The 26,150-nt window shown below is 41.9% G+C and overlaps 2 protein-coding genes across 2 annotated transcripts; both read left to right on the plus strand.

The window, feature by feature from the left end:
* The first annotated feature begins 354 nt into the window (after positions 1–354).
* On the plus strand, positions 355–14,674 carry LOC121683363 (Rab interacting lysosomal protein). The gene is made up of 8 exons (XM_042062976.1): positions 355–1,137; positions 2,915–3,038; positions 5,190–5,311; positions 10,355–10,537; positions 10,862–11,031; positions 11,257–11,379; positions 11,671–11,769; positions 13,079–14,674. Exons 1-8 carry the CDS (start codon positions 787–789, stop codon positions 13,209–13,211), a joined length of 1,305 nt encoding a protein of 434 aa, XP_041918910.1. The 5' UTR covers positions 355–786; the 3' UTR covers positions 13,212–14,674.
* A 503-nt stretch (positions 14,675–15,177) lies between these two features.
* Positions 15,178–22,186, plus strand: scarf1 (scavenger receptor class F, member 1). Its single transcript, XM_042064411.1, has 11 exons — positions 15,178–15,398; positions 15,951–16,012; positions 16,364–16,465; positions 16,903–17,437; positions 17,966–18,184; positions 18,437–18,565; positions 18,834–18,937; positions 19,460–19,577; positions 19,851–19,975; positions 20,321–20,458; positions 20,821–22,186. Exons 1-11 carry the CDS (start codon positions 15,298–15,300, stop codon positions 21,966–21,968), a joined length of 2,781 nt encoding a protein of 926 aa, XP_041920345.1. The 5' UTR covers positions 15,178–15,297; the 3' UTR covers positions 21,969–22,186.
* The last annotated feature ends 3,964 nt before the right edge of the window (positions 22,187–26,150 follow it).

A 26,150-nucleotide genomic window follows, 5' to 3' on the forward strand; every position in this document is an offset into this window, starting at 1 on the left:
CTATACACAGTATCTATGTTGTGAATCTGTTATGGTCACTATAGTTTGGGTTTAAAATAAAAGATCCCATTTACTTAAGCTTAAAACATATTACACGCAAACAGTGTTTTCTTATCAAATGCTCATTATTCAGTGTTGACAAAGAAAATATTGAACTCAATGCATGTTATGTGTACATTTCTTGTTTTCTGCTTTTCACATTAGAATGCAATTGCCCTCTTATTCACATAGCGTCTTAGAGATGTAGGCAATGGAACGGTGGTACAATTTCAGTGCTTGCGCCTTTTCTGGCCCAGATATTTCTTTACGGTTGACCGAGCAAGCGAGATCAAAGTCAGGAACACGTGCCAGAGCAACGAACTCCAGTAGCATTGGTCAGGAGAGAAGGAGGGTCCAGTTAAAGAAAATAAGCCAGTGGGAACAGATTCTTTATGCACGATGCCTTCATTTCTCTGGACACTGTAATCTCATATTGCGCACATTTACGCACGTTAGTGTTGCACTTTGTATTGCGTCGTTTATCATTCTAGCCAGGAAGCACAAGCTTCTGCCTGAAACGTCACGGTGTTTTCCACGCGCTGTGACTATTATACCGGACATTATTGGAGACATGATGTATCCATATTTAGTGAAAGTGTTTTTTTTTTCCTCATGTCGGTATCAAATGTCGCGTAATTGTTGAAACGCATAGGCCACAGCGCCTTTTTGGGCACAACATGGCATATGCTGACTAGTTAGGCACGGACAAGTTTCGATTCCTAAACGCGGATAGCTCCAACGACCGAAATGGAGATGAGTTGTGAGCGAATAAGCGACCACAAACAAGAAAACAAACCAAATGGCTGTCTGGAGAGGACATTTTCGACTCTCACGGTGGACGATGTGTATGAAATTGCCAAACTTATTGGATCCGAAGTGGAAAAACTTATTGACGGTTATGGTAAAGACAGTGCCGAGGGTCTAGTTCCTAAAATTGTTAAAGTATTAGAGCTACTGGAAAGCTTTGCTGCGAGAAATCATGCTCTTAAATCAAGAGAGGAGGAACTGTTAAAGGCATTTGAGACGCTACAGGTTCAACAACAGAAGAAACAACGCGGGATCAAAGAATGTGAGGAAGGCAACAACACTGAAATACTGGTAAGACTACCTAGTAGCATTGTAGCTAAAGAGCTAGCTAATCCCTTTTAATGTCACCTACTACCCACTTTCAGTTTACGTTATCTACGTACTCTGCTACAATAAATTTGGGCGTGTCTACTGTAAAACATTAATGATACAATATTTCCCTAATGACGCGTTGTTTAGCAACATTTGTTTAGCGAAATACTGACTGCAGCGATGGTACACAATGTGCTGAAACGAATCGCTGCGTATGGTCCTGTCCCGTTCAGTTGTTATCCACGCAATAGCATATACTTCACATTCATATTGTTGATATTTGCCATGTTTTATGCACTAACGCTGGTTCTTGTTCAGAAATACTTTCAAGATGGTGGTCTCCTCAAGCATGCAATGCCATGCAATTGCCATAGTGAAACACTGTTTAGGCTACCTTGTTATGTAATAGGGTTGTGTAATGCACTACTCTTGATGTGGAGACGAATGCAAGTTTAAACACATTATTTCAAACTAGCCTGGGTAATTTTAAACACTAATTGATGACAATTACTCAATTTTGTGCCGGTGTTGTGCCTTCTGGTTTTTCCCACCTACTGGTTTCCTTGCGCGTACTCGCGTTGCTCACCACAGCTGCAGGAGTTGTCAAACATGCACAAACAAGTTGTTTTACACGGATTTGAAGTCACATTTCATATCTATCCCATGATCATGAAATACGCACACCTACAATGCAACAAATACGCACAGCTATGAACCAGATTGACCTATTTAGCGCATTATCTCTTTGAGCTACTCCAATTCTTTAATCACCATTATCAAATCACCTATCAATTAATCACGCAAGCAACACCGTGGCAACATTTGTCTTGCATTAGGTGACACAAATGGTATTGCCTATAACTCCTTGTCTGAGCGACTACCAGGCCTATGGTTTTGAAAAGTCAAATGTTCCCTGACAAAGACATTCGAAAATGTTTAGTTGATCAACCACAAAGAGTAGCACACTGTGCACAGTGCACTGACGACCGTAGCAGCCCAAGGTAACCAGTTGTTTTAGATGAAGGGCAAACACTTGTTTCAGATAGCCTGGACAACATGTTACCTGGGTGTTGCCTACGTTATTAATTGATGGTAGCCTACAATAGTTAATTGTATCGCATAATAGCCAGGTATTAGTTGGCTCAGTGAGTAGGGAATCAGGCTGGAGAGAGTCAGCATGCATGTGTTGCTTTTGCGGGATCGAATCCAGTTTAATGCTAGTTTTCAAAACATATATATTTTTTAAATGTCTTTTGTCCGAGTGGCTGTAATGTAGCCGAGCGCTCATGGCGTATGAAAAGCGACTTCAAACCGCCTAAAACAACTTGTTTGTGAATGTCTGACAACTGCTGCAGCGCAAGCACGCGCAAGGAAAACAGTAGGTGGAGAAACCAGAAGGCACACAACACCGGCCTACTATTAGATTTGTGTGTCGGACACGATTACTATTTAGGTCAAGTGGCAAAGTTCTGAGGCGATGTGTAGTGGGGTTAGGTTAGATCCGCTTGGCCATGAAAATCATTATTCAGCCAGACCTTGATGTAAGTGGAAAAACAAGCAATTTATCATTCCTTGTGTGTATTACACTGTGTATAAATGCCAAACCATTACTCATCATCTTTTCAAATGGCTCTATTAAGCCAAATTGGATTTAAAAGACCTAGCAGAAATAATGTATTTTTTCCACATTAACCCACTGCCACCATGCCACTCTGCCTGAGGTGATGCAGTGTCCATGATGTCTGTCCATCCACAGGAGTGGCAGCAGAAGGAGACAAAGTGGCAGAAACAGATGGAGGAGCTGCAGGAGCAGGTGCACCAGCTGCAGGAGGAGAACAAGGAGCTGCTGGGCCAACTCCGGTGCACCCACTCTCAAGAAGGTGTGCACGATGACCTTGATGACTGTCATGCCATTATGCACTGTCACTATTACTGTGTAGCTACATTCATATTACGTACTTGATGAGTAGCATCAGGGAACGTGCTGACGGTTGGTGAAAAGAATGCCAAAATGTTTCCATTCCAAAATGTGCTGATTCCATTTAGATTATGATTATTGACCTTCAACATGATGTATTCAAGTTAAACAATTGATCAAGTGCAATACAGGCCTACTTCCTGTACACATGGTTGGAGAAGACAAACTCAAATATAACTTCCCATGATACTTCACTCTTTCTCAATAGGGCATTGCATTGACATTACTGTATGTACTGTTGAGCTATGCCAAAACAATGCCTACACTATCTCTTCACTTCTGTTCACGGAATATGAACACTCACATGTTTGTAGAGCAGGGGTCTCAAACACCCGGCCCGCGGGCCAAATCCGGCCCGCGACGTATGTCAAAATAATAATGTAATCCGGCCCTTGAGACTTTTTAATTGCGACAAACAACGATACTGATTAAAATAGACGATAGTTCCAAGTACGGTGACAAATCTCATTTGTACTCTGCTCCACTATGTGCTAGACATCCAGAGCTTCATTCAAACCCAAAATCGCTGCGCAAAGTTTTCAGGAAATACTTGTAGCGAAAAACACAAAGACGTGCATTTGTAATGACGCGGAAGCGATGCAGGCCATAGTGTTGCATAAATTGAAGCAGAAATTAAGCAGAAATAGGCCTACACCAAAAGTTGAAAAACGTTTACGTGTGCTGAAGTCTTAGGTAGGCTATGTTATTCACCTATTTTAAATCTGAAGGAGAATATCCTTTTGGAGATTATGATCGATCGTCTATTGAATGGAGGTGCGTCTGCGTGTATACGACGGTGTCCACTAAGCATACCATGCTTATTTCGACCCTCTGCCCAACATAGCTTGGAGGTTGCAATGGTAATCGTGATGATAGTGTCCGTAATGGACGTGGTACAGACAGCAGGGCTAGTAGAAATAGGGCTCTAAACTACAAAGTCACCCGCAATATGATGCGAACTTCTGGGTACTCAGATTACCCACGATAGGAACTGTTTTGACCAGAATACTTTATTGTAGGCTGTGGTTTAGAAACCATATACATCTTAGGTGTTGGTATACATCGTAGGTGTTTTCCTGTTAATTTGTTATGTGGGTAATATGAAAAAAGGAAAGTAAACCTGCTCAAATATGTTCATCCAGTATTTACTGAAAGGTGCATAATTTGAGGTGCTTGCCATCCAGTGGCAAATTAGATGGGTAAATTTACCCCCTTCATTAACTTTTGTTTTACTCAAAGATTTTTACATTTATAGTAGGACTTTATCTCTGACCACTTTCAAGCCATGGCCTTGTGTTGATATAAAAATCCAATGGTGTTGCTTTCTTAACCCTGACGCCTATAGTTTGCCAGGTTTAAAAAAGTTATGAGAGGAAAATATTTTTATTTGGTTTGAAACACACACATACCTGTTTTTATGCTTTTCATTTGTTTTATAATTTGTATTAATATTTATTTTATCATTATTTTATTTATAAGCTAAGGTTGCTAGCACAGGTGTCTAAAACTAGATAAAAACACTTGCACTTTCTGTTTGAAGTTTTGTGTGGTATTTGAAAAAAAGAACATTGCATTTTCAGAAAAAGCCGGCCCTCCAATCAGATGACTTTGGCAGAATTGGCCCCCAGCTCATTTGAGTTTGAGACCCCTGTTGTAGAGCATTTGTAGAGAGAGCAGAGTGAAGTGTGATAATTGCATTTGAACTGTTTCGTGAGGGCCTGACCTAGAAATGCTTGTTTTCTCATAGGGGCATTTCTGATTGATTTTACCACCCTGCATGTTTTTTAATGGAAATTGTATTGGCCTCAATTAATTGTGGTGGCTGAGGTGTCCTGGCCTGCATTGAATTACATTTCATTAGGGCAGCATTTTAGCAGTGGATGCTTTATTTTACTGCTGGGGAGTTTTTGCATGTGCTGTGTATCTTCAACTCAGGCATCCACCCAGCCAAATTGGACCACACCTTGTGAAATCTCAGTATTCTGAGGGTCATGTCCTGTGTTTGGTGTTGCCGTGTGATTTAGTTGTTTGTTTGCTTGTGTTCCGTCTCCAGACCGTGTGCAGCGTCAGGAGCGTGAGGTCATGTTGAAGCTGAAAGAGGTGGTGGACAAACAGCGAGATGAGATCCGTGCAAAAGCTCAGGAGATAGCCTCAGTGTCCAAGGAGGGGGAGGCGGTATGGTTCTCTTCCTTATTTTCTTTGTTCTTTCTGTGTTTTTGGACAGGTGCACACACATACTTCCTCATACACACACACTTTCTCACAGACACTCTTTCATCAACTCCCTCTATTTGTTAGCCTGACAAGCCAGACCCACATTAAAATGTAGGGTCTGGGCACTCACAGTTCGCAGTGCTCAGTCCGAGGGGCGGGATAATCGGTTGTCTTTCAAATTCCCTCTGCACGCAATAGGACAGCGCTATGAGTCCCATGCGTTTTCCCACCAGCGGAGCTAGTTGGCTAGTTCAAACTTTTGCCAACTTAAAAAAAGCTTAACTCGTGTTCGCCAACAGCAACATCCATCATCTTTGTTTTCAAGTAGCAGGGAATTCAAGTCAAACCGTTGCAACTCTGCCATCAATCATTATGTTAAGCCTCCTAACGACTCTATACACAATTTGATTGGCCTAATAGAAGTTTAATTTTTTTTCGAGCTCACAAGCCAACAGAGAGTTGCTAGACTAGCCCTGGCAGCAAATGTAATTTGCTGACGCTAGGGTGCGTCTAAATTTCTAGGCTATCTATTTGTCTTTCTCTCTCTCTCTTCCTCTCTCTCACACACACACACACACACTCACACACACACAGGCAAACAAACAAGCAACTTGTACTTACATCAGTGAGTACCGTACTTACGTACCCCATTAACAAAGTGCGTCAAAAAAGACACCCTTTCTTCTCTGTTACATTGCTCCAGAACTGTTCATCGTAGCGAGATGAAACCTTTATTGCATGACAGAGCAGAAGTGGGGCTTTCCAAAGAGACTACACACTTGTCTGTACGATCAAGTTTGAAAATAAAAAAAAATCATGAAATTAAATCAAATTGCATCATATTTACAGTCTATACTTCTCTGCGTTCACCTGCGCACCCATTACTCTCGTTTGAATTACTCGCGGACCCGTGATCGGATAGATATGCCACGCATGTCAGATGAAAGAGGAGACTCAGAGCTATCATTTGATATCAAGTACATCTTTCTGGGTTATAAAACAGATGAAGTGACAGAAAAATAATAACTTCATATAGCTGGACTTACCCCACGTTTTTTTCTGTTCTTGTGGTAAAGCATGTTTATATGTTTATATGTTTTGAGATCCTAGCAAATTCCTGCATGGCATCCAATTCAAGGCTCATATTGCATCCCAATTTGTTCAACAAAGAAACACCTTTTTGCCTTTACTTTGTTCATGGCAATGCAGTAATAAGTTGAGAATCATTATGAGTGCCTACACCATAGCCACACGCAGGCTAACACGCAACCTCGGGTCAAATCAGGTCAGGTCAGTTCGTGTCTCAGATATGGAGCGCAGAAAGGTCATTTTTCATCACTAAATAAAAAATGGCATTTATTTCCGTAAATTACACACCACATATTTCTGTAAATTGCTCAGCCCCAGAGTATCCCTCCAACATGTCAATTATATTGCCCGATTCAGGACAGTCTGCCCTACACACACATGAAATGCATGTAGAGCTATGAGCTTGCTGTGGTAAGATACATGTTGAAATATAATAATTTTTATAATACGCTTTTTATACTTTAATTCTTTAAAAAAATAAAATTAATGCTAGTACTAATACATGAAATGATGGCAGATCTGAATAGCCTAGACTCTGCTGAAATAAAGCTGCTCCTTATGAATAAAGGTTATTATGCTCATTATGTGGTTTATGGCACTGCCAGTAAAGGCCTTGGCCAAAGGCCTTGTTTTGAGACACACCTGCAGAGAACAACATGTCTGAACAAAAGTCACATTCGTTATGCTCTCTGCCATATTCTTCTGAAGTAAGGCTCTGTTATGTGGCCAAGACAGGTGCCTCTCATGCTCTGAGATAATTATATAGCTGTGGTGCCAGGGGCCTAATATGTCCTTATAAACTTTATTATGACCGCCGCTAGCGAAGCGGTCATATAGGGATTGTCAAAGTTTTTTTTTTTTTTTTTTTTTTTTTCCCCGTCATCTACTTCCTGAATTTTTGGTCAACGATACCCGGGACACCGAACCACCGGGGCACATGAAATTTGGTGGGTATGTAGCCCCACTAGACTTTTACGGAGTGCTGGGCCCCCCGAACCGCAAAAAAAGCAGTTTTTCCTAAATAACTACCTGAACCGTGGCACTGAGGATGAAGAATCTTTTATGGTATGTTGGTCTCAAGGGCCCACATCAACCTGGCCCATAATCACTCATTTGTGATTTGCACCCCCCCAGTAAAAAATGAAAATGCAATATTATTCTGCTTTAATCGCCCCTACCTTCAGTTAAGATGTTCAGAACTGCACCAAATTTTATGTGTATGATTGACATGGCATTCTCTGGGGGTATGCCAAGTTTCGTAGAATTTCATCTATGGGGGGGGGTCTAAAAAAAATTAGGATATGTGTACATTTAGTGACTGTACACTCATTGGCCTGTAGATGGCGGTGCACACATATACACATGCACACACACACAGGCACCCACATACTATCGGTATTAGAACGGCCGATACATAATTACAAATTCAGTAGGATTAAAAGAAAGCCAAAAATAAATATTCATCATCATCATCATGGCTGCATTTCCAGTATTGGCGATAAGTAGTCGTTTGTCCACTAGATGGCGCATCGTTGCAGTGAGACGTAATTTTGTTGGAAGTTAAAAGTGGGTTGGAAAACACTGGACGTTTACCGCAGAGAACGTCTAATAAGGATAGGACGATGTTCACATGAAATGTAATTCCCATTTCTTCTTGAAGCCGAAATAAATCTGAGGATGTTTATCGGACATGCTTGGTTTTTACTGCAGGTACGTTAATCTTATAGCAATAAGGACCTAGGTAACGTTACCGTTAGCGTTGGTTGAGTGATGGAGGCCAATTTGATTGATTGCATTTGTAGAAAACTATAAATGCGGTTATACCAAGCAAATTGATAGCAGCACTGTAATTTTATCTTTCGACTGTCATTTGTTGCACGTGCTACAAAAATCATTCTGTGCAATGGAAGATTTACCAACTTTACACCGGTCTGATACAGTTTTGCCTATACATGCGTGAAACTGAGACGCCTGTTTATTTGTTTTAAGTGCGTGCAGGGTGTGAGAGGGGAAACGATGTGCTTTGATTACAGCTTGGTAGTTGTAGTCTGTGAAATTAAAAAGCACGTGTGTGTGAAGTATCCAAAAAATGACACCTTCATTTCATTATGGCTGCTTTAGCAACACACCTTAAGCTGCTGTGGAGTGGGTCCCATTTAGAAGTGGCTACTTCATTCGCGCTTTCCTTGACTCATGGAGCTGCGTGAATTTTATTACAACTTTTCGCCACGATATGGCAGTTTAAGTCCGCTTGATACTGTAAGGCGTAAGCCATTGGTTTCCAAAGGAGATTTTATTTGTGTCACCAGCATAGCCTATTGACAATTTATGTTGTAAATAGGCCTACCTTATAAGTCTACCGCCTACCTGTAGCTTAGGGAGGCTAACAGCTTTCTATTAGGATCTAGTTTGTTAGTTACAGTTTTGTCATAACTCCCTGATGCATTTGTGCATTTAGAATAGCCAGAGCGTGGATATCTCAATCGGAAAAATAAACAATATCGGGTGCCTATGGACTAGGCTGGGTGAACCCAGCCTGACCTGCCCTGCTTTCTTAAAAGATTGAGCTTGGTCTGGTGAAAGCCAGACTAGCTATGGACCTCAGTTACACAATGCAAGGAAACATGAATCAGCCTATATTTGCACAAACAATAACGGACAACAGCTCTTCAACTTTGGCCCGTTAAAATGTGTATGAACAGTCTAGCGACGCATTTCATCAAGGCCCATTTGGACATGTCAGTTATTTGCACCACTGGTTAGATGTAAAACAGCATTTAGTTTCAGACTACTGTTACTTAATTTGTGCATTAACAATAACGTTTCAGACTACTGTTACTTAATTTGTGCATTGACAATAAAGTATTACATGAACTAAAGATGACTAAAATCTTATGTAGAAGAAGAAACATTCACAAAAAATCCATCCATCCAAAAATGACCTTTGTTTTTGATAGCTGTTGAAAACGGCATGGAACTGACAGAGATGTGTTGGTTTATAAATAAATAAATAAATAAATAACATTATGCTGATACCTTTTGCTTTTCCCAAATACAATGTAGCCTACAGGTGTAAGTGACCTTTCATCAATCCAGTTGCAATGGATGAACTGTGATGAACTGCCCTACTTGTGATTGTTTAGAGATTTTAAAGGTTTTATAACAATGCTACATCTTCTTTGGCTATTCTACAATCTATTCACCTTTTCAGCACCAGTAGGCTACTTTCGTGAAGCCGCACACACACACTCAGGCATGCCAAACAAGCATACACAAAAGTTTCAAGAGTGGGGGATGGAGTAAAATATGGAGACAAATTGAAGTGTGATTTATTTTCGCGGACTGAGCGGCGGTCATATTTTGTACCGCTATGCGGTACATCTAGTTACTTTATCAACAGCACATTGCATGTCTGGTTAACGGTTTCATCATTGATTAAGTTGAAAGTTATGTGTTTTTTTTTTCATTAAGTGTTTGCTTCAGCACAGATAATATTAATCTTAAATCATTGACATGTAATGTTAAATCCCACTTTGAATGCCATGACTTATTCTTTTGCATTCAAACTGCCCCAATATACTTCAAGGGGGTGTTTTATAGTGTTGCACAGTGCACGGATATAAATTTATAGAGAGTTAAATATCTTACCACCCGCTACCATCGAATTGATACTGACCAAGAATAATGTTTTAATCATTTTTAATAAAAGTTGTATACTATGTTGTCAGTAAAAAAAAAACAATTTGTAAAAAAAAATGAAGTTTCATGTTCTATTGTGTAGGATTATTGTATTACTGATGTTTTAATGTTTTTGCTGTGGTACCGCTTCAGTATTTGTATCAAAATACTTAGGCATACCATCATATCAAAGTCATAATTCCAGTATCATGACACTGCTTGTGTGTTGCTGTATAGTTGCAGGAGCAGTTGGACCGCTTCATGAAGATGAACAGCGAGCTGCGGCACAAGCAGAGCGTCATGCAGGCGCAGCTGAAGAGCGCCGTGGAGCGCAAGGCCGACATGGAGGCAGACCTGTGTGAGAAGCAGAAGGAGATTGAGCGCCTTGCCACCCAGCTGGACAAGGCCAGCGCCAACATGGTCAGTAGAGTTTATGGAGTGTGTGTGTGTATATGCCTGTGTCTCTGTGTGTGTGTGTGTGTGTGTATGTATGTATGTGTGTGTGTGTGTGTGTTTGTGAGTGTGTGTGTGTGTGTGAGTATGAACTGTGAATGCTCTATTTGGTGTGTTGCTTTTGAAATCTGTCTACCAAGTTTGATTGGGTCAACAACTTTCAGTTTGTGAACTAATGATAATTTGAGCATGGCAGTGGCTCTTTCATTTAAGCAATGGAAATTGATAGAGAGAGCCTCATTGATCTGGTTTAAGTGAAACAATTACCAAACTATCTCTTTCTCTCAACAGTCCCCCTTATCAACGCCAACTATCGATCTCACTGACAAGATGATCATTGATCTCAAGGACCCCAACCGGCCATGCTTCACCAAACAGGAAGTGAGGGACATGATTTTTGAGCGCAACGAGCTGAAGGCCAATCTCTTCCTGGTTCAGGAGGAGCTGTCCTACTACCAGAGGTGAGGGAATGTATTCAGTCATTTTTATCTGAGCTGATGTTGTGGCTGGCAACTGTTGTGGAAATGCCAATATTTTTTGCCGTAAATAAAAACTTCCCTTCACTTAGGTCACTCTAATGTGTGTGTGTGTGTGTGCGTGTGTGCGTGCGCGCACGCGCGCGTGTGTATGTGTCTGTTTGTTTGTTTGTATGGGTGGGGTGTTTGTATGCCTGTTTACATTAACAGGGAAATCTTGAATGATGAGAGGTGCCCAGGCTTCTTGCTGGCTGCAGTGCGCTCTGCCATAAAGAAGCAGAGAACTGTCATCAAGGCCAAAATGTTGGGGGTCCACGTAGACGACTGCAGTAGGTGGGTCACAAGTTACAGCTGAACTCACTTGAGCTGAGGTAGTAGAAACATGCTGATTCAGTGGCTTTTAATGTCATACTCTTCTCCGAACTATGAGTGTCTTTTTCTCTCCCTCTCTCCCTCTGTTTCTCACTTCTGTGTGTGTGTGTGTGTGTGTGTGTGTGTGTGTGTGTGTGTGTGTGTGTGTGTGTGTATGCATACTTGTACACATGCGATTACGTACTTGTTTGTGTGTGTGTGTGTGTGTGTGTGTGTGCATGTGTGTGTTTGTGCTTGTATGTGTCTCTGCAGTGATGAGGAGGATAAAGGTCCATTGTTTGAGAACAAGGACGCAGACAATGATGGAGATTGTACTGACAGTAGACCTCCAGAATCTCGCATAAGAAACCTGTAAGTGTTTGGAAGGGCAAAGGTTCACAGGCACTGACATTTTATGGATAGTAGCCATTGAAACTGCCATAAGAGACAATATTATTGTCTGTAAAACTCTTTATAAGAACTGTACTGTATTGTCTATCACTGCTGTTTTGTACAGCTTTTTTGTTAATGTTCTCATGGTCCTTTTGTGCTATAAATGTTTCAGAATGCAAACATACTCAGGTTAGTTCAATATTACCAGCACTCAGGTGGTTGTGCAACTTTGATAATCATACTTTCTTTGACAGTTTGTAAATTACGAGGCACTATCAACATTGTGGTAAATTCCAAACTACAAATAGTGGATGTGGATACTTACCTGGTTTTTAACAAGTTTAATCAATTTGATTATTTAACTGGAATGAACCCAATAACAAAAAGCTGTATTTTCAGCCCACTCTTGATATTTCTGTAGTAAAATCCAGTAGATGTGTCAAAGCTATAACATCTTTCATCTGTTGAAAAAAAAAAACTAATTTCAGCCATTTTAAATCGATTGTAAACTGCAAATATTCGTAATAAAATATTCTTAACATAATCTTAACCATGCTAAAACTATCATATTTAATAGTTTTACTGTACAATCACCAGATACAGTAAATATTGACTGTTTATTAACAGACAGTGCATCAATCCATCATTAAAATCCATCACTAAAACTTTGCTTGATAGTCATTAAGGTGTACTGTGCCAGTTCATTTCTTGGCAGATGATCGTTAGGAAGCCACAAACAGGGTTTTTCCTGGCTCAGAATGAAATGACAAAAAACATTCCTGTTGTTATTTGTACTGTGTAATAGCAACCTTTAACATTGGCAACAAATCATTGTTAACAGTTTTGGCAAGTGGCAAAATATACCCACACAGGAAAACCTCTGTCTTCTCACAAGTCTCTCAGGCTTCTCTGTTGAACAGCCTGGCCCAAAACTCAAACAAGGGCATTTAGAAAAGAGATCTTAAACCAATTCACAGAAATGACAGAGAAGTGCAATGTTGCTGTTGGCTGTATTGTAATAGTAACATGTTTAAACACGCATTACATACCCGGTACACTGTTATGTGAACAAGGTTCAATCAGCCAATGTTGACAACAATGCCCAGAAGTTATGATGTTTTGGGTCAGTGTCAACTTCTGAAGTAATGGGGTATGCATTTCAGTGTAGCTGCCAGTGAAATATTGCTTTCTCCCCCACCTCGTTGACAGTCTTTTATCTCTTAGAAAAGTGTCCTTTTGTCTTTCCAAGCTTAATCTATGTCTGTTATCTCCACTTTTCTCCTTTAAGGTTTGGTTTCCTGACCCGGTCGGGCAGCTACAACAAGAGCCCCAGCCCTAACAACGCCGGCTCGTCCTGGGAAATAATCGTCCCAGAAGACACGGAGCCTGAGGCAGGAGCCGAGCCTCGCCGCTCACCCTGACACCCTCCACTCTCTCCTCCTCCACCCCTTCCTCTGCCTGTTCTGTGGGGTCCACCGTAATGTCCTATCCAACACACTCTGGTTAGACACTGCAGGCAAGACGTGGGCCTATGCTATTCAAGGACTACAGTACACAAAAAAAAAATGGACTCGGCTTTTTGTAAAACCTTTTTTTTGAAAGGTTGGTTTCTGTTGTCAATCTGGTTTTCCACTATTACTGACATGGGCAGTATTTCAGGGGATTGTGATTCCCTGTTGGTTATTCTGAATGATTTTATGATGGTGTAGTTGTTGTTCGACATACATTTGGTATTTACAACAAAAGTGTATATACTATATATTTGTTTTTTAAGTCTGCTCAAATTTTAGCAGCTATTTTTGTAGACATATTTTATTACAAACATTAACCAAAGATTCAAACAAGCATTGAGAGCAAACATTTCTAACTGCAGGTGTCATAACTGGACACAAGGGGGCATTGAAGCAATATATTTTTGACACTGTAAATGTAACATGTCTTCGAAAGACATTTAAATTTAACATCTAATCAGTCTAACCCAAGGCCATTTATATTAGCACATGTAAAACCATGAGCAGTATATATATATACCATATGTGTTTGTCAGTATGCACTTTGTGATGCCCTCCTGCCAAAATGTACAAATTTAGTTATCTCCAGTACTGTTCTTTTAACTGGAACTCTGTCCTTGATGATGCCCCTCCGCGTTCTGTGTTTAAGGTGCAGTGTAGTTTTTGTTGTCAACAACTGAAAGTGCTTTTGGACTTACTATAATGATAATCTGGAGAAGACCACAAATATGATGTCAGTTAAAAACTACTGTAAATTGCATGCATTTCTGTTAAATGTGTTTACTTAAAAAATGCAAGTAAATGCACTAAAACTTCAACAGCAGACACAAGAAGAGTGCATAAGTGAGCATCAATTTTGAATCATCTTATCATAATTTCATCATTTGTTGTAGGCTCCGAAGCTCTTTTCCTTTTCTTGACAACTGTTGAACATGTGACACCTTTAACATGGTTGGTGTACAAACATGATTCCATGTTGTAAGTGAGTTTTGTCAATAGGGCATTAGCCTCCTCTCTAGCTAGCGGTGGGCTGCGCTTCCTTTAGGTTTAGTGTGTGTATGTGAGGGAGAGAGCGAGAGGAAGTGTGTGTTTCCTTTAGGGGGAAATGAGAGCTCACACGTGTGGCCTCAGACATCAGTAAGAGAAGGGCAAGATCATAACTTCACATTCCCCCCTCCTTCGAACTTCAGTGGTATTCACCAATGACAAAATATGCATATAAACGTATAGATTATTGTACAGGTCTCTCAGTGGAGACGATGTGTGCCAGCAAGGATATGTTTCCTTAATGTTTTATTTTTGTAAGCATGTTTGTTTTCATGGGGAACCTTTGTGGTACAAAACCAAATAAAATTTTGAAATGGATTTCCATATTGGCCTGTTTGGTGTCATTATCTGCTGTGTGTGTGTGTGTGTGTGTGTGTGTGTGTGTGTTTGGGGGACGGGGGGTCACCCAGCTTTTAAAAAAAAAGCTTTATGTAATTATTACCATCTTGGATGTAATTATTACCAACTTGGATGCTCTCACTAGAGTCTTAGGTGGCCAAGTTCATTTCATCTCATTATCTTACTTTAGCTGTGTGCGTTTAATTTGATCAATGTATATGTCTGCCAGACCAGTCCAGTCTTGTCCGCCTCCTTGACCTTTATGGGTGTGATGGCTGGTGAGTGTGTGGGTGGTAGGGGCAGTGTTCTCTCTTCGCCCCCCTTGCTCAGCTTGTAAAAATGCTACTCGCCCCTTCCCAGAATTCTGCACTGTGATTGTGTCTTAAAACAGCACGGTGGCTTATTGAATAGGAGGAAGCCGCCTGCACTTCCCCAGGAAACTCGGGGAGAGGAAATGGACGAGCTTGGAGAGCACAGCGCACGGCTGGCCGAAGCAGACACCACAGGGAGAGAGAAAGGGCGACGAGGAGACTGTCCTTCAGAGACCAGGGCTGGAGAGAGGAGTGAGGGCCCCTGTCTGGAGGGCCGGTGGCTTGAGGAAGAGGAGGACATGGACGTCCGTCTGATTGGTCTTGGGCTTCTGGTCTTGGGCTGCCTCGGCTCCGCGCAGAAACTTTCACCGAGAGGACGGAACGTGTGCCTGGACCACAGGTGGTTTCCCAGAGCCACAGCTGCTCTGCTCTGCTTGCTTGCTGTCACCTTTTCTTTATTCCACCAGGGCACTTTCACTTCTGTATTGTTTCTCTTCCTTTAGATGGGTGATATTAGTATTTTCAAACTGTCATTTTGTACAAAAGTAGTGTTGGAGGAGTTTAGGACAGATTGTTTGTGTAGGACATTGCTACCCATAGGGGTCCCTTTAACTGCATGTTGTCTATTTGTGCCATCTGCCGCACTCTTGATTACTTTAACATCTGATTGAGCTTGCCAAGAGCTTTTCACATGTAAATACATTAACATTTAGTCATTTGGCAGATTATTTTCATTCATAGCATTTTTTAAGTGAGGTGCAAAGCAAGTAAACAGCTTCATAACGGAAGAGACGTAAAGCAAAGTGTAAAATGTCTCAGGTTTTTTTCACGAAAATGAAAGGAAAACATTTTTAAAACACTGACTCAAGACACTGACGCAGCAGATCAAATAGAAATGTGGGTTTTCTCTCTGTGATGATGGCACTTATTGTGTTTGTGTTTGTGTTTACAGGGATCCGTCCTCTCTAGTGTGCTGTGATGGCTGGCGTCAGCAGGGAGACGAGTGTTCTATCCGTGAGTGTCTCTGCTTTCCCCGCTCACTCTGTCCAAATGTGCTTCCCCACCACATTTACTTTACACAGAGGTAAACAGAGGAGAGCTAGTTTCCTGCTGTCCAGTAGATGTCAGCACTGTCATCTGCTCTGTCTGTGTGTGTGTGTGCGTGCGTGTCTGTACATGTACATGTAGGTGTGTACGTGTGTGTGTGTGTGAGTGTGAGAAAGAGAGAGATGGAGAGAGATAGATAGAGAGAGAGAGTGTGTGTGTGTGTGTGTGTGTGTGTGTGTGTGTGTGTGTGTGTGTGTGTGTGTGTGTGTGTGTGTGTGTGAACTTTGGAACTAAATCCCAGCATGACCCTGTGTCCAGCTCTGTGTGAGGGAGAGGGGGCCTGCCAGCAGGATGAGGTGTGTGTCTATCCAGGAATGTGTCGCTGCAGACCTGGCTACTTTGGCGCTCAGTGCAAAACCTGTAAGTGAGCAGTCAATTGGACCTGGCATAACATGAACCTGGCATGAATGGACCGGTCATGAATGGATCTATTATGAATGTTGAATTGGTGTTTTTTTTAAATGAGAATTTTGCAAAGGAACGTTTTAAGTAGCTTTTTCTATTCATGTATTTAGATGCTTATGTGTCATTAGGCTAGGTAATAATAGAAATTTAATGATTAGGGTAGAATATGCTGCTGAGCTGAGGTAAACAATAAAACAATAAAAGTAAACACAATAAAATAAAAAAGTAAATATATGCCATACAAAGACACAAAGTGATATAATATATGTCTATATTTAAAAATACTATTTTAGACACTATAATATAGTATTCTATATTTAAGAATGCTATAATATTGTAATTCTATACTGTAAAGCCTCATTGCTTCTCGCCTGCTATCTGTATGTATGCAGCCTGCCCTCCTGAGTTCTGGGCATCCGACTGCCGTGAGCACTGCTTGTGCCACCCAAACGGGCGCTGCCACCCGGCTACGGGCGAGTGCACCTGCCTGCCCAACCGGTGGGGTCCGCTATGCCAGCACGAGTGCATGTGTGGCCGCCACGGCCACTGTGACCTACTGCACGGCAACTGCACCTGTGATGAGGGCTGGTGGACGTCTACCTGCGGCAAGATGTGCCACTGCTTCGAGCAGGGCACGACGACGTGCATCCCATCGAGCGGCCAGTGCGTGTGCAAGCAAGGCTACTACGGCCAGAAGTGCAGCCTGCGCTGCAACTGCTACCTGTCACCCTGTGACCAGAACACAGGCCACTGCCAGTGCGTGAGAGGCTGGTGGGGGCCGGGCTGTGACCGACACTGCAACTGTGACCTCAGCCACGGGGAGTGCGACCCTAGCAATGGGGAGTGCGTGTGTGAGCCCGGTTACAAGAGCCCTGTGTGCCACGAGCCCTGCAGCCCTGGCTACCACGGCAGAGGATGCCTGACGAGGTGGGGAGGCGAAAGCGTCTTTGCCACTATAATTGCCATTTACTGCGTTGCAATATCTCATCATAGACACAATTAGTGCTGCTATTATGCGTCATTTAAAACAGCAGATAGGTTTTTTTTTAATCCAAAACCTAAAGGTAATCCAAAAACCCTTTCAAACACTACCAACAACCCTATTGGCACTATTGAAAGCTAAGTGGTGTCGTCTGTCAATATCTGGCTGAGAAATCTTTTCTGCCTTTTTTGCCTGTTTGCATGAGATACTGTACATGGTTGCCTATAGAAAAACATACATCAAAAATGTTAAATTGTTGTATAGTGTTATGAATATAAACATCACCCTGTGTACATTCTGTATGTTATATAAAATACAGTCTGTCTGTATTGTTTCCTATCCTTTGAGAATTAGTTTAGAGAGTAGACTAAACTAAATAGACTACATTTATGGTAGATTTCTAAGCCTGTTTTGAGGATATTGTGTTAAGTGCATCACATGCGTAATTAGTGCCCAGTCTCCTGTCTGTCCAGGTGTGGTCACTGTCTTAAGGGCGCTGCGTGTTCTGCAGTGGACGGCTCATGTAAGGCCTGCGATCCAGGCTGGAACGGAACGCGCTGTGACCAGCTCTGTCCCCTTGGATTCTATGGAGACCACTGTCGTAAAGCATGTCCAACTTGCAAGAACCAAGAGGCCTGCGATCCGGTGACAGGGGAGTGTTCTCACTGTAACCCCGGCTGGATTGGCCCCAGGTATGAAGAGAAAACAAACAGTATTTTCTTAGAAACTAAGTTACTTAATACTAACTTCAACATTGAATGTGTCTCATGTAGAAACAGCATCATCAGCCATTCTGTGTGTCCGATGAACCTCTAAAATTACCACAGTGTTACACTGAGAAATGAAGGATTGTGGCACCAAAAACCAGGACAGGAAGTAATGGTCACCACGTTTTTTTAATTTTATTTTCACGTTGATGGCTTTTCTTGGTTTGACTGCTGCAGGTGTGACAATTTGTGTCCTGTGGGAACGTTTGGTGATGGCTGCCGCTTTCAGTGCAGCCCCTGCTACTATGGGCAATGTGACCCTGTGGCAGGAAACTGCATCTGTCAACCTGGTTTCCAGGGCGAGAGGTCAGGGCCTCGTGCATTTAACACCTCTGTGCTTTGAATCTCATATTAAAACGAAATGTACTACAGTACTGTACTATACGGTGTACTACATTATTCAATGCTCAGTTACTGTATAGTATATTATAGCATATTACAGAGTGAACATATTTGCTAGAATGCAGTGTCCCATTGTGCCCTTGCTGTTCAGAAAAGGAGGCACCAACCAAGTGCAAATACAATGATTGTGAATGTGTAAGTTGTGTGCGTGTCTTCTTCAATTTCCTTGCAGCTGCAACAGCACTTGTCCAGATCACCTCTACGGTGTGAACTGCTCGTCTGTGTGTAACTGTGGTGAAGTGGGCTGCCATCGTGTCTCAGGAGCGTGCCTCTACAGTATGTCTCTTCCCACGTTGCTGGTCACCACTCTACTTGTACAAAACACAGGAAACAGAGGAGCTGTGACAAATTGGGGTTGAGATATATGAAGAGTTTGGTTCCAAAATGCTATATCCTCCTTTTTAATCAATTTTACATATTGTTTTCAAAGTAATTTCAGTAGAACTTTAGTTGGGTATTGTTGTTTGATTTATCTTAACTCAATCAAAACAACACAACTGCAATTTTATTGATATAACCTCAAATACACAATTAAACGACATGACTTTTTAATGTTTTTGAAAATTGAGATATAGCTTTTTGCAACCAAACTCTTCATATTGATGCTCCATAGATGTTTGCCTGCTGTCCTGTTGAATGGTTACAGTATCTGGGATAGTCTGTTTTGCGCAAGCATAATTATGTTGAATCGTGTCCACGCCTGCTGTTGTGGAGCTGGTAAAAAGCTGTGTGCGTGTCTGTGTTAATATTTGTGTGCGTCCTGTGCTTGCATGCATATCTCTGTGGATGCATCATTAGGCTCCCAGGCAGGTCTCATCGTGGGCCTTCTCATCCTTGTGCTGCTTGTCCTCATCGTACTGCTCTGCTGTTGCTGCTGCTGCTGTTCGGAAAAGGCTCCTACGGATGGAAAAGAGAGGTGTGGCTTAGTTAATACTCCTTTCATCTCTCTCTTTCTCTCTCTCTCTTTCTCTCAAACACGTACACAAGCATGCAAGCATGTTACCACAAGTAGCGTCACTGCAGTGTCATTATTGTGCATATGGGAACACCCCCCCCACCACGTGTGCATGCTTCTGTATGTTATATTCAAATACTTTACATTTGTTTTTTGCATGAAGTGTACTATTCATAGATGTGCGTACGAGATTACCTATTTACATCTCTGACTTGCAATATTTTGACACCAAAGGGTTGCCGTGGGAGACGGAGGTCCTGCCTTGCGAATGAAACACCATGTGTACAGTGTGTTGGCTACTGTCAGCTCATCCATACCTTGCACCAGCTTGTGGACATCAGGGTTGCCCAGAGTCACAGGTCAGGTGTATGGCACACGTGACACCGAAGCCACAGTGAACATTCATCAGTATGGGAGACACATCATTATTTAGTTGCCTATAACAAAGTAACCGGATGATTTGGGTTTAAAAGATTTGAGATGAAAGTATTTAATTTGACTCCTTTGGCTTTTATGAAAGTAATAATTTCATCGATGAAGTAATTTTTAGTGTTTACATACCTCTCTGTCATACGGCATGACAGCTATTATTTCTGGTTTCAGTTCTCAGGGTGTAGATGTCATTTCAAAGCCGCATATTTTGTTTTTAGATTGTTTATAGTTTAAAGATCTTGAGATCTGAAAATTCTCTTTTGTGCCTTTAGTGTCTCACCACGATCCTGAGCTCACGTTCAACCATAGCTTCATTGAGCCGCCCTCATCTGGTTGGTTAACAGACAACTCATTTGAGAGCGATGATGGAGAGGAGGGAGAGGCCTTATACTGTGTTCCACCCAGAGAAGGTAGATTGGAACCTATTTTAATTCCAATGTCAATATACATACAGTGTGTAGTCAATGTTGAGCTAATTTGAGCAATTTCTGTAAATTTTGAAAATGTTTACAGACAATTCCTTTAATGCTTGGAGGTTCCTTAAAATAACAGGAAATATTCTTTATTCATAGAAATAATTCAATATTTCAAGGCGAGGGAAACAATTGAGGGAATTGTCTGTAGAACTGTACAGAAAATGTACAAAATACAAAGAAAATGTACTGGCAAATTTCTTTTGTACAGATTTTTTTTTTACAATGTAATGACTGATAGTATGTCAGATCCACACTTCCTGACCCACCTTCGGCCCTGATCTTTGCCTCTTGTCCAGATATCTCCACTGTAGCGGGAGGGGAGTTCCAGGAGCTGAGCTCTAAGTGCAACATGTTCCCTGACCCGTCGGCCTTCAGCTCTGAGGACATGTCTCTGGCATTCGGCATCCCGCGCACCTCCAGCATCGCCAAGTCCAAGCGCCCATCTGTCTCCTTCGCCGAGGGCACCAAGTTCAGCCCCAAGGAGCGCCGTGGCTCGGGACAGGAGCTACCGGCTGTCGGCCGCAAGCCCAAGACCCCCTGGGGGGTCCTCATGGTCTCTGCTCTCCAGAGCCGGGAAGAGGGCGGGATGGACAGGGGTGACCAAGAGCCAGAGGTGGGTGAGAACTTCGTGGACGAGCAGACGACTGCGGAAGATCCGGACGATCCTGAGGCCGGGAGGTACGCTTCCGCACCCTCCCGCAGCACTCTCGCTGTGCCTGGGAGCAGTCGGCGACGTACACTGTCAAACCCGACCAAGAAGAACGCCCAAACGCCGGCCCTGACCGGTAGCCACCAGTCGGAGGACGGGTTGGATAAGGTGACCACTGTGTATGTGACTGTGGGAAAAGCTTCGCATGGGTCCAAGGCAGAGACCAGTTCGGAGGGGCCAGTACAGGCCATGCTGCGCCGGCTGGGCAGCATCCAGAGGCAGAGGGAAGAAGGCAGCAAGCCCAAGGCCCGTGGAGAGGCCATCGTCAAGCCCCCGCGGAGGAAGCTGGGAGCACGGGCCGCAGTCTGGGAGCAGGTGGTGAGTACCGGAGGAGGGGGGAGCCCCCCTGGCGCTGTGGCCATGAGGAAGCCCAGCCGCCGGAAGCACACAACCCTCAGCTCCCCCTGTCCCGTGAGCTCCAACGAGAGCTCACAGGAGGGCGCTGCCCCGAAGAGGCCGCTGTCCTCCATTTTGAAGAGCGTCCCAGAGTGGGTGGCTCCTGCATCGCCGAGGAGAGACGTCCAGCTGGCCGAGCCCAGAGCTTGCTGCCCAGATCCTCCAGGAGAGGACGGGTATCTGACTGTGGGAACTGCACAAATTGCGACCAACCTGAGGGAAGTCATTGCCAATGAAGTCATTGTGGCCTGTGATGATGATGTACCAAAGTATGAAAATGTCATGCATTATGAAAGCAACCATAGTAGTACCAATTATGAAAATATCCATAATATCTGATTACATTTTACTTTTGCAAATTATTCTCCATTTTTGTCTCTTGGTACTTGGTGTCACAAAACTACACATATAGGCACAGATTTAACACAAGATGAGACAGCATTAAAATCTGTCTTGTAACACAGGTTTGTAAGTCTGATTAATGTGTATTTGTAATGACACAGTATTTTGTAATGTACCTCTTTTGACTTATGCCAAGTAAAAATTATTTAAACAGACTGTGGCCCCAATTCAATGTTATAAGGTTCATTCCATATCAAATCACCCAATTTGAGCAAAAATATACAGGTCACCCTTTCAGATAAATCTGAAGAAAATAAATTCAACATCAAAAACAAAAATCAAAATAACATCACTACCGGTAACAGTTTGGTGAACAAGCCTTTTTGTCTAACCTCTATAATCAGTGAGCCAGACTTTAAGTTTAATGTGACGTTTTATTGCATTCCACAACTTGGCAAATCTAGCATTACACTACAGTGTAATTCTACAATTTACAATCATATCCGATTTATCTTATTTTGGCTCTGAAAATGGTCATAGTTTTCAAACGTAAAAAAAAAAACCTTCAGGGCTTTTCATTCAAACAGAATACTAGACATATCCCTCAGAATTTTCCCAAGGACCTACAGTATCTGTCACGTAGCCATGCTCATATATTGTGCAATTTGTAGCCTAATCCCTGAATGATTCCACACATAACACTCAAATAACAAGATCTGAAAGCACACAGTATAGATGTGAAGGTCTGAAAGACCTTGCATGTGCGTGCACGACAACCCAACCCTCACGTTTCTGTTGTATGCAAATCTTTCTGCTGAATTATGCATGTGAAGTTATCAGTCACCTGAGGATGTGTATGAATGACATGTATTTTCTCTGACCTACTTACATCAAAAGGTTGTCAGGTGATGGAGGTCCTGCCCTACAACTAAAGTAACAATATATCTTAATAATTTTGACTGCCGTGAAATCACATGGCTCTCTATGACAGGAAGCACTAAAACCACATACAGCAGTGTTGGGCAAGTTACTTTAAAATCGTAATGTATTATGTATTACTTATTACTGTCATTTCAAAGTAATTTGTTACATTAGAATATCACTGTCTCTGAATTGTAAGGCATTACACTACTATTGCATTACTTTTAAGTTACTTTCACCAAAATATCTAGAAATATGGATTTGCCATTCTAAATGCAGTTTATTACGCTCAATGCAGCATGCTCTTCCCATGGAGGGAGATGTGGTATAGCATAATGACAGGGATGGATTACTGCACGGGCCTACCGGGCCCAGGCCTAGGGGCCCAAGAGATCAGGGGGCCCTTGGGCCCAAGCCTTTGCATGGACTCATTGCCTCAATATCAACAAATCAGGATGTAGGCTATGAATCTGATTGAATTAAAGTATTGGCCATCCCCAAAATGCACCAGAACACAGGAAATCGCATCAAACAAATGAAAAAATTTCTGGGGGAGGACCCACAAACCCAACTTGTCAGAGGTGATGGAGGTCCTGCCCTACAACTCAAGTAGCGATATCTTAAAGGTCTCATCTCATGGTTTTTTCATTAATGTTGCAGTGGTCTGTAGTATTGATGAATGCCCTGTGAGCCGGTTTTGGTGAAAAAAATGCTGTCCTGCGTCTGTTTCATGCTGTTCTAGTTTGGTGGGGAAGGTGGGCGGGGAGGAACGACTGGATTTCGCCTCTAGTCATGAATATTAATGACATGCTAATGAATTCACCTCTGATTGGCTAACAGTACTGTGACGCTTCCTCCAGTGCGTCCTCATCCGATTCTGCCTGTGCTATGCTCCATATTCAACTTTACAGTGCTAAAACCTGGCTAAAACTCGAGTCAAAACTGTTGCACAAAATGTCTTCGGAGATACAACTTCATGTGTTTGATCCTAGTGTTCGAGTAGGAAGAAGAACCGCTTCCTGATCGTTTGTTGGTGAACGTTGGTTTAATAGAATGGTAACAATTGCCTGTCAGCTTAAAATTTCTCCTAAAAGAGGTAAACGTTTGTGACAATCGTCATCTTGCTTTCAAGTAATAAACAGTTGGAAACGTTTTAAAATAAAGACCTATTTCTTTACACAGTCAAAAGTCTTTGCAATCTTCCTAGTAGATATTTTACTTCACAACACAGGTAAGCACCCTAAATGCAGTTCAGCCACTGACCTAGCCTGCTAATGCTATCGGAATAGCTAGATAGTTATGGTTTGAATTCCATGATACTATCATTGAAAGACCACTTGGTCATAGCCCAATATATATATAGATCTAAATGCAAACACGCCTACCTAGCTATATTTTGCTGGAATTGTACCAGAATGCCTACAGAAGCAGAGAATGTGTGCTGCAAGACTTCTCCGGTAATGAGAACTATGATAGCCTGACATTGGCAGAGGTTAGCCTACTCAAGTTGTTTATAGTATATTCCTATAGTAGCCTACTCACGTATGACAGAAAAAGTAGCCTACTATAGGAATCTTATAGTATTTTGGGACTAAATATTACAGTAATCTTATAGCAATACTATAGTATTTGGACATACTATAGGTACTATAAGACTACTATAGAAAAACTATAGCGGTTACAGGATATTATAGTTATTAGTAGTACTTCTAAAGTATGTCCCAATTATTCCTATAAGATTACTATAATATTTTGCCCCAAATACTATAAGATTCCTATACTACTTTTTCGTAAGGGGATTGCTCATGTGGTTAGAAAAATGGGCAACACCAGTACCCCTGTTGTCTGTATGACCCTGTACCCAGGATTAGAACCAGTCTGCCTTAGCATAATGTACTCCCTTCAAAATGCACTAAACATTCGACTATGGCCCTCTGTGAGACAGAAGATATGAAAGGTAAGATAAACCTTTAGCTTAAAAGGGACAAAAACTGATGAAACTTCTAAAACAAATATACAAAACAGGTCAATTTTCTATAAACAACTTTATTATATTTACATACAGCAGTGGTACTCAAAGTGTGGTCCACAAGCTATCTCAAGTGTTCCACAAGTAGATGTGGTAAAATATAATAGATGAGTTGTTTGCAATATTGAACCAACTTGTATGTAAATCCAAACAGTTCTGCAACACTGATGTAACCTATGCCAGTTTAAATCATATGAATCCTCTGACACCATAAGCAAGGTGCAAAGACAATAAGCAAGGTGGTTCAGTAAGAAGGCCTATTGTGTAATATACTGTTGAAGTAGGTCTACTGTTTTTTTTTGCTAGGTGGTCCGTGAAACACTGACAAATAATAATATTGCAGTCTATTAAAATAATGCAAACACAAAACAAGAACATCCAAACTATGCACAGAATTAACAATGTCCTCTTTTTGCCAGACAATGCAGACATCTGGCCTACAGATCCTTTGTAAGATGGTGCTGGGATTATTTAGGGAAAAGTTTGTCTGAGTTGGTCTGAGTTGTTGTTTCGGCTTGTATTGTCCTGGGGATCCGAAGGGACAACACACAAAACACATTCGTTGGCTGTGATGATTTTATTACATTGCTCTTTAATTGCGCTGGGCCATAGGTGGAGCCATCAGGTGTTATTGTGGAGATGTCGCTTTCATCCTCCTCCTCCTCCTCTTGATCAACCCGAGGTCTTCTAGCTGGCCTTGGATGAACAGGCTTGATGGCAGTAGAGGTAGCAGGCCCCCATGCCCATGGTGTATCTGAAGTGCTTGTATCAATACTCATACTTTTCATGAAGTATTCTGTTTGGGTACCTAAAGTAAATAAATGTGTATTACTGTCAAGTTACAAGATACTAATAGTACACAGGACATTCACTATCTCACAAAACTGTACTGGCACAATGGAAACAAAAATATTTTAGTGACTGTGGTAAGGTGTATGATGTACTAAGTAGCATACCCACAAGAAGACATTCGGTAATATCAATTCTATCTGTTATGCAATTCATGGGTTTCATCAGGTCCATTTACACAGGTGTATTAATCAAGCATCATGCAGTCTGCATTCATAATCGAGGTGCTTGATTTTATACACCTGTGGAAAGTGACCTGAAGAAACCCATGAATTGACTTTCCAAAACATTGACGAGCACATAAGAACCTGAAAAAGACTTCTAGAAACTAACTAGCACAACAATAAAAGTTAGATCACAAACCTTTGCTTCTAACGTGA

Source organism: Alosa sapidissima, chromosome 15 (genome assembly GCF_018492685.1).
Source record: "Alosa sapidissima isolate fAloSap1 chromosome 15, fAloSap1.pri, whole genome shotgun sequence".
NCBI lineage: Eukaryota > Metazoa > Chordata > Actinopteri > Clupeiformes > Clupeidae > Alosa > Alosa sapidissima.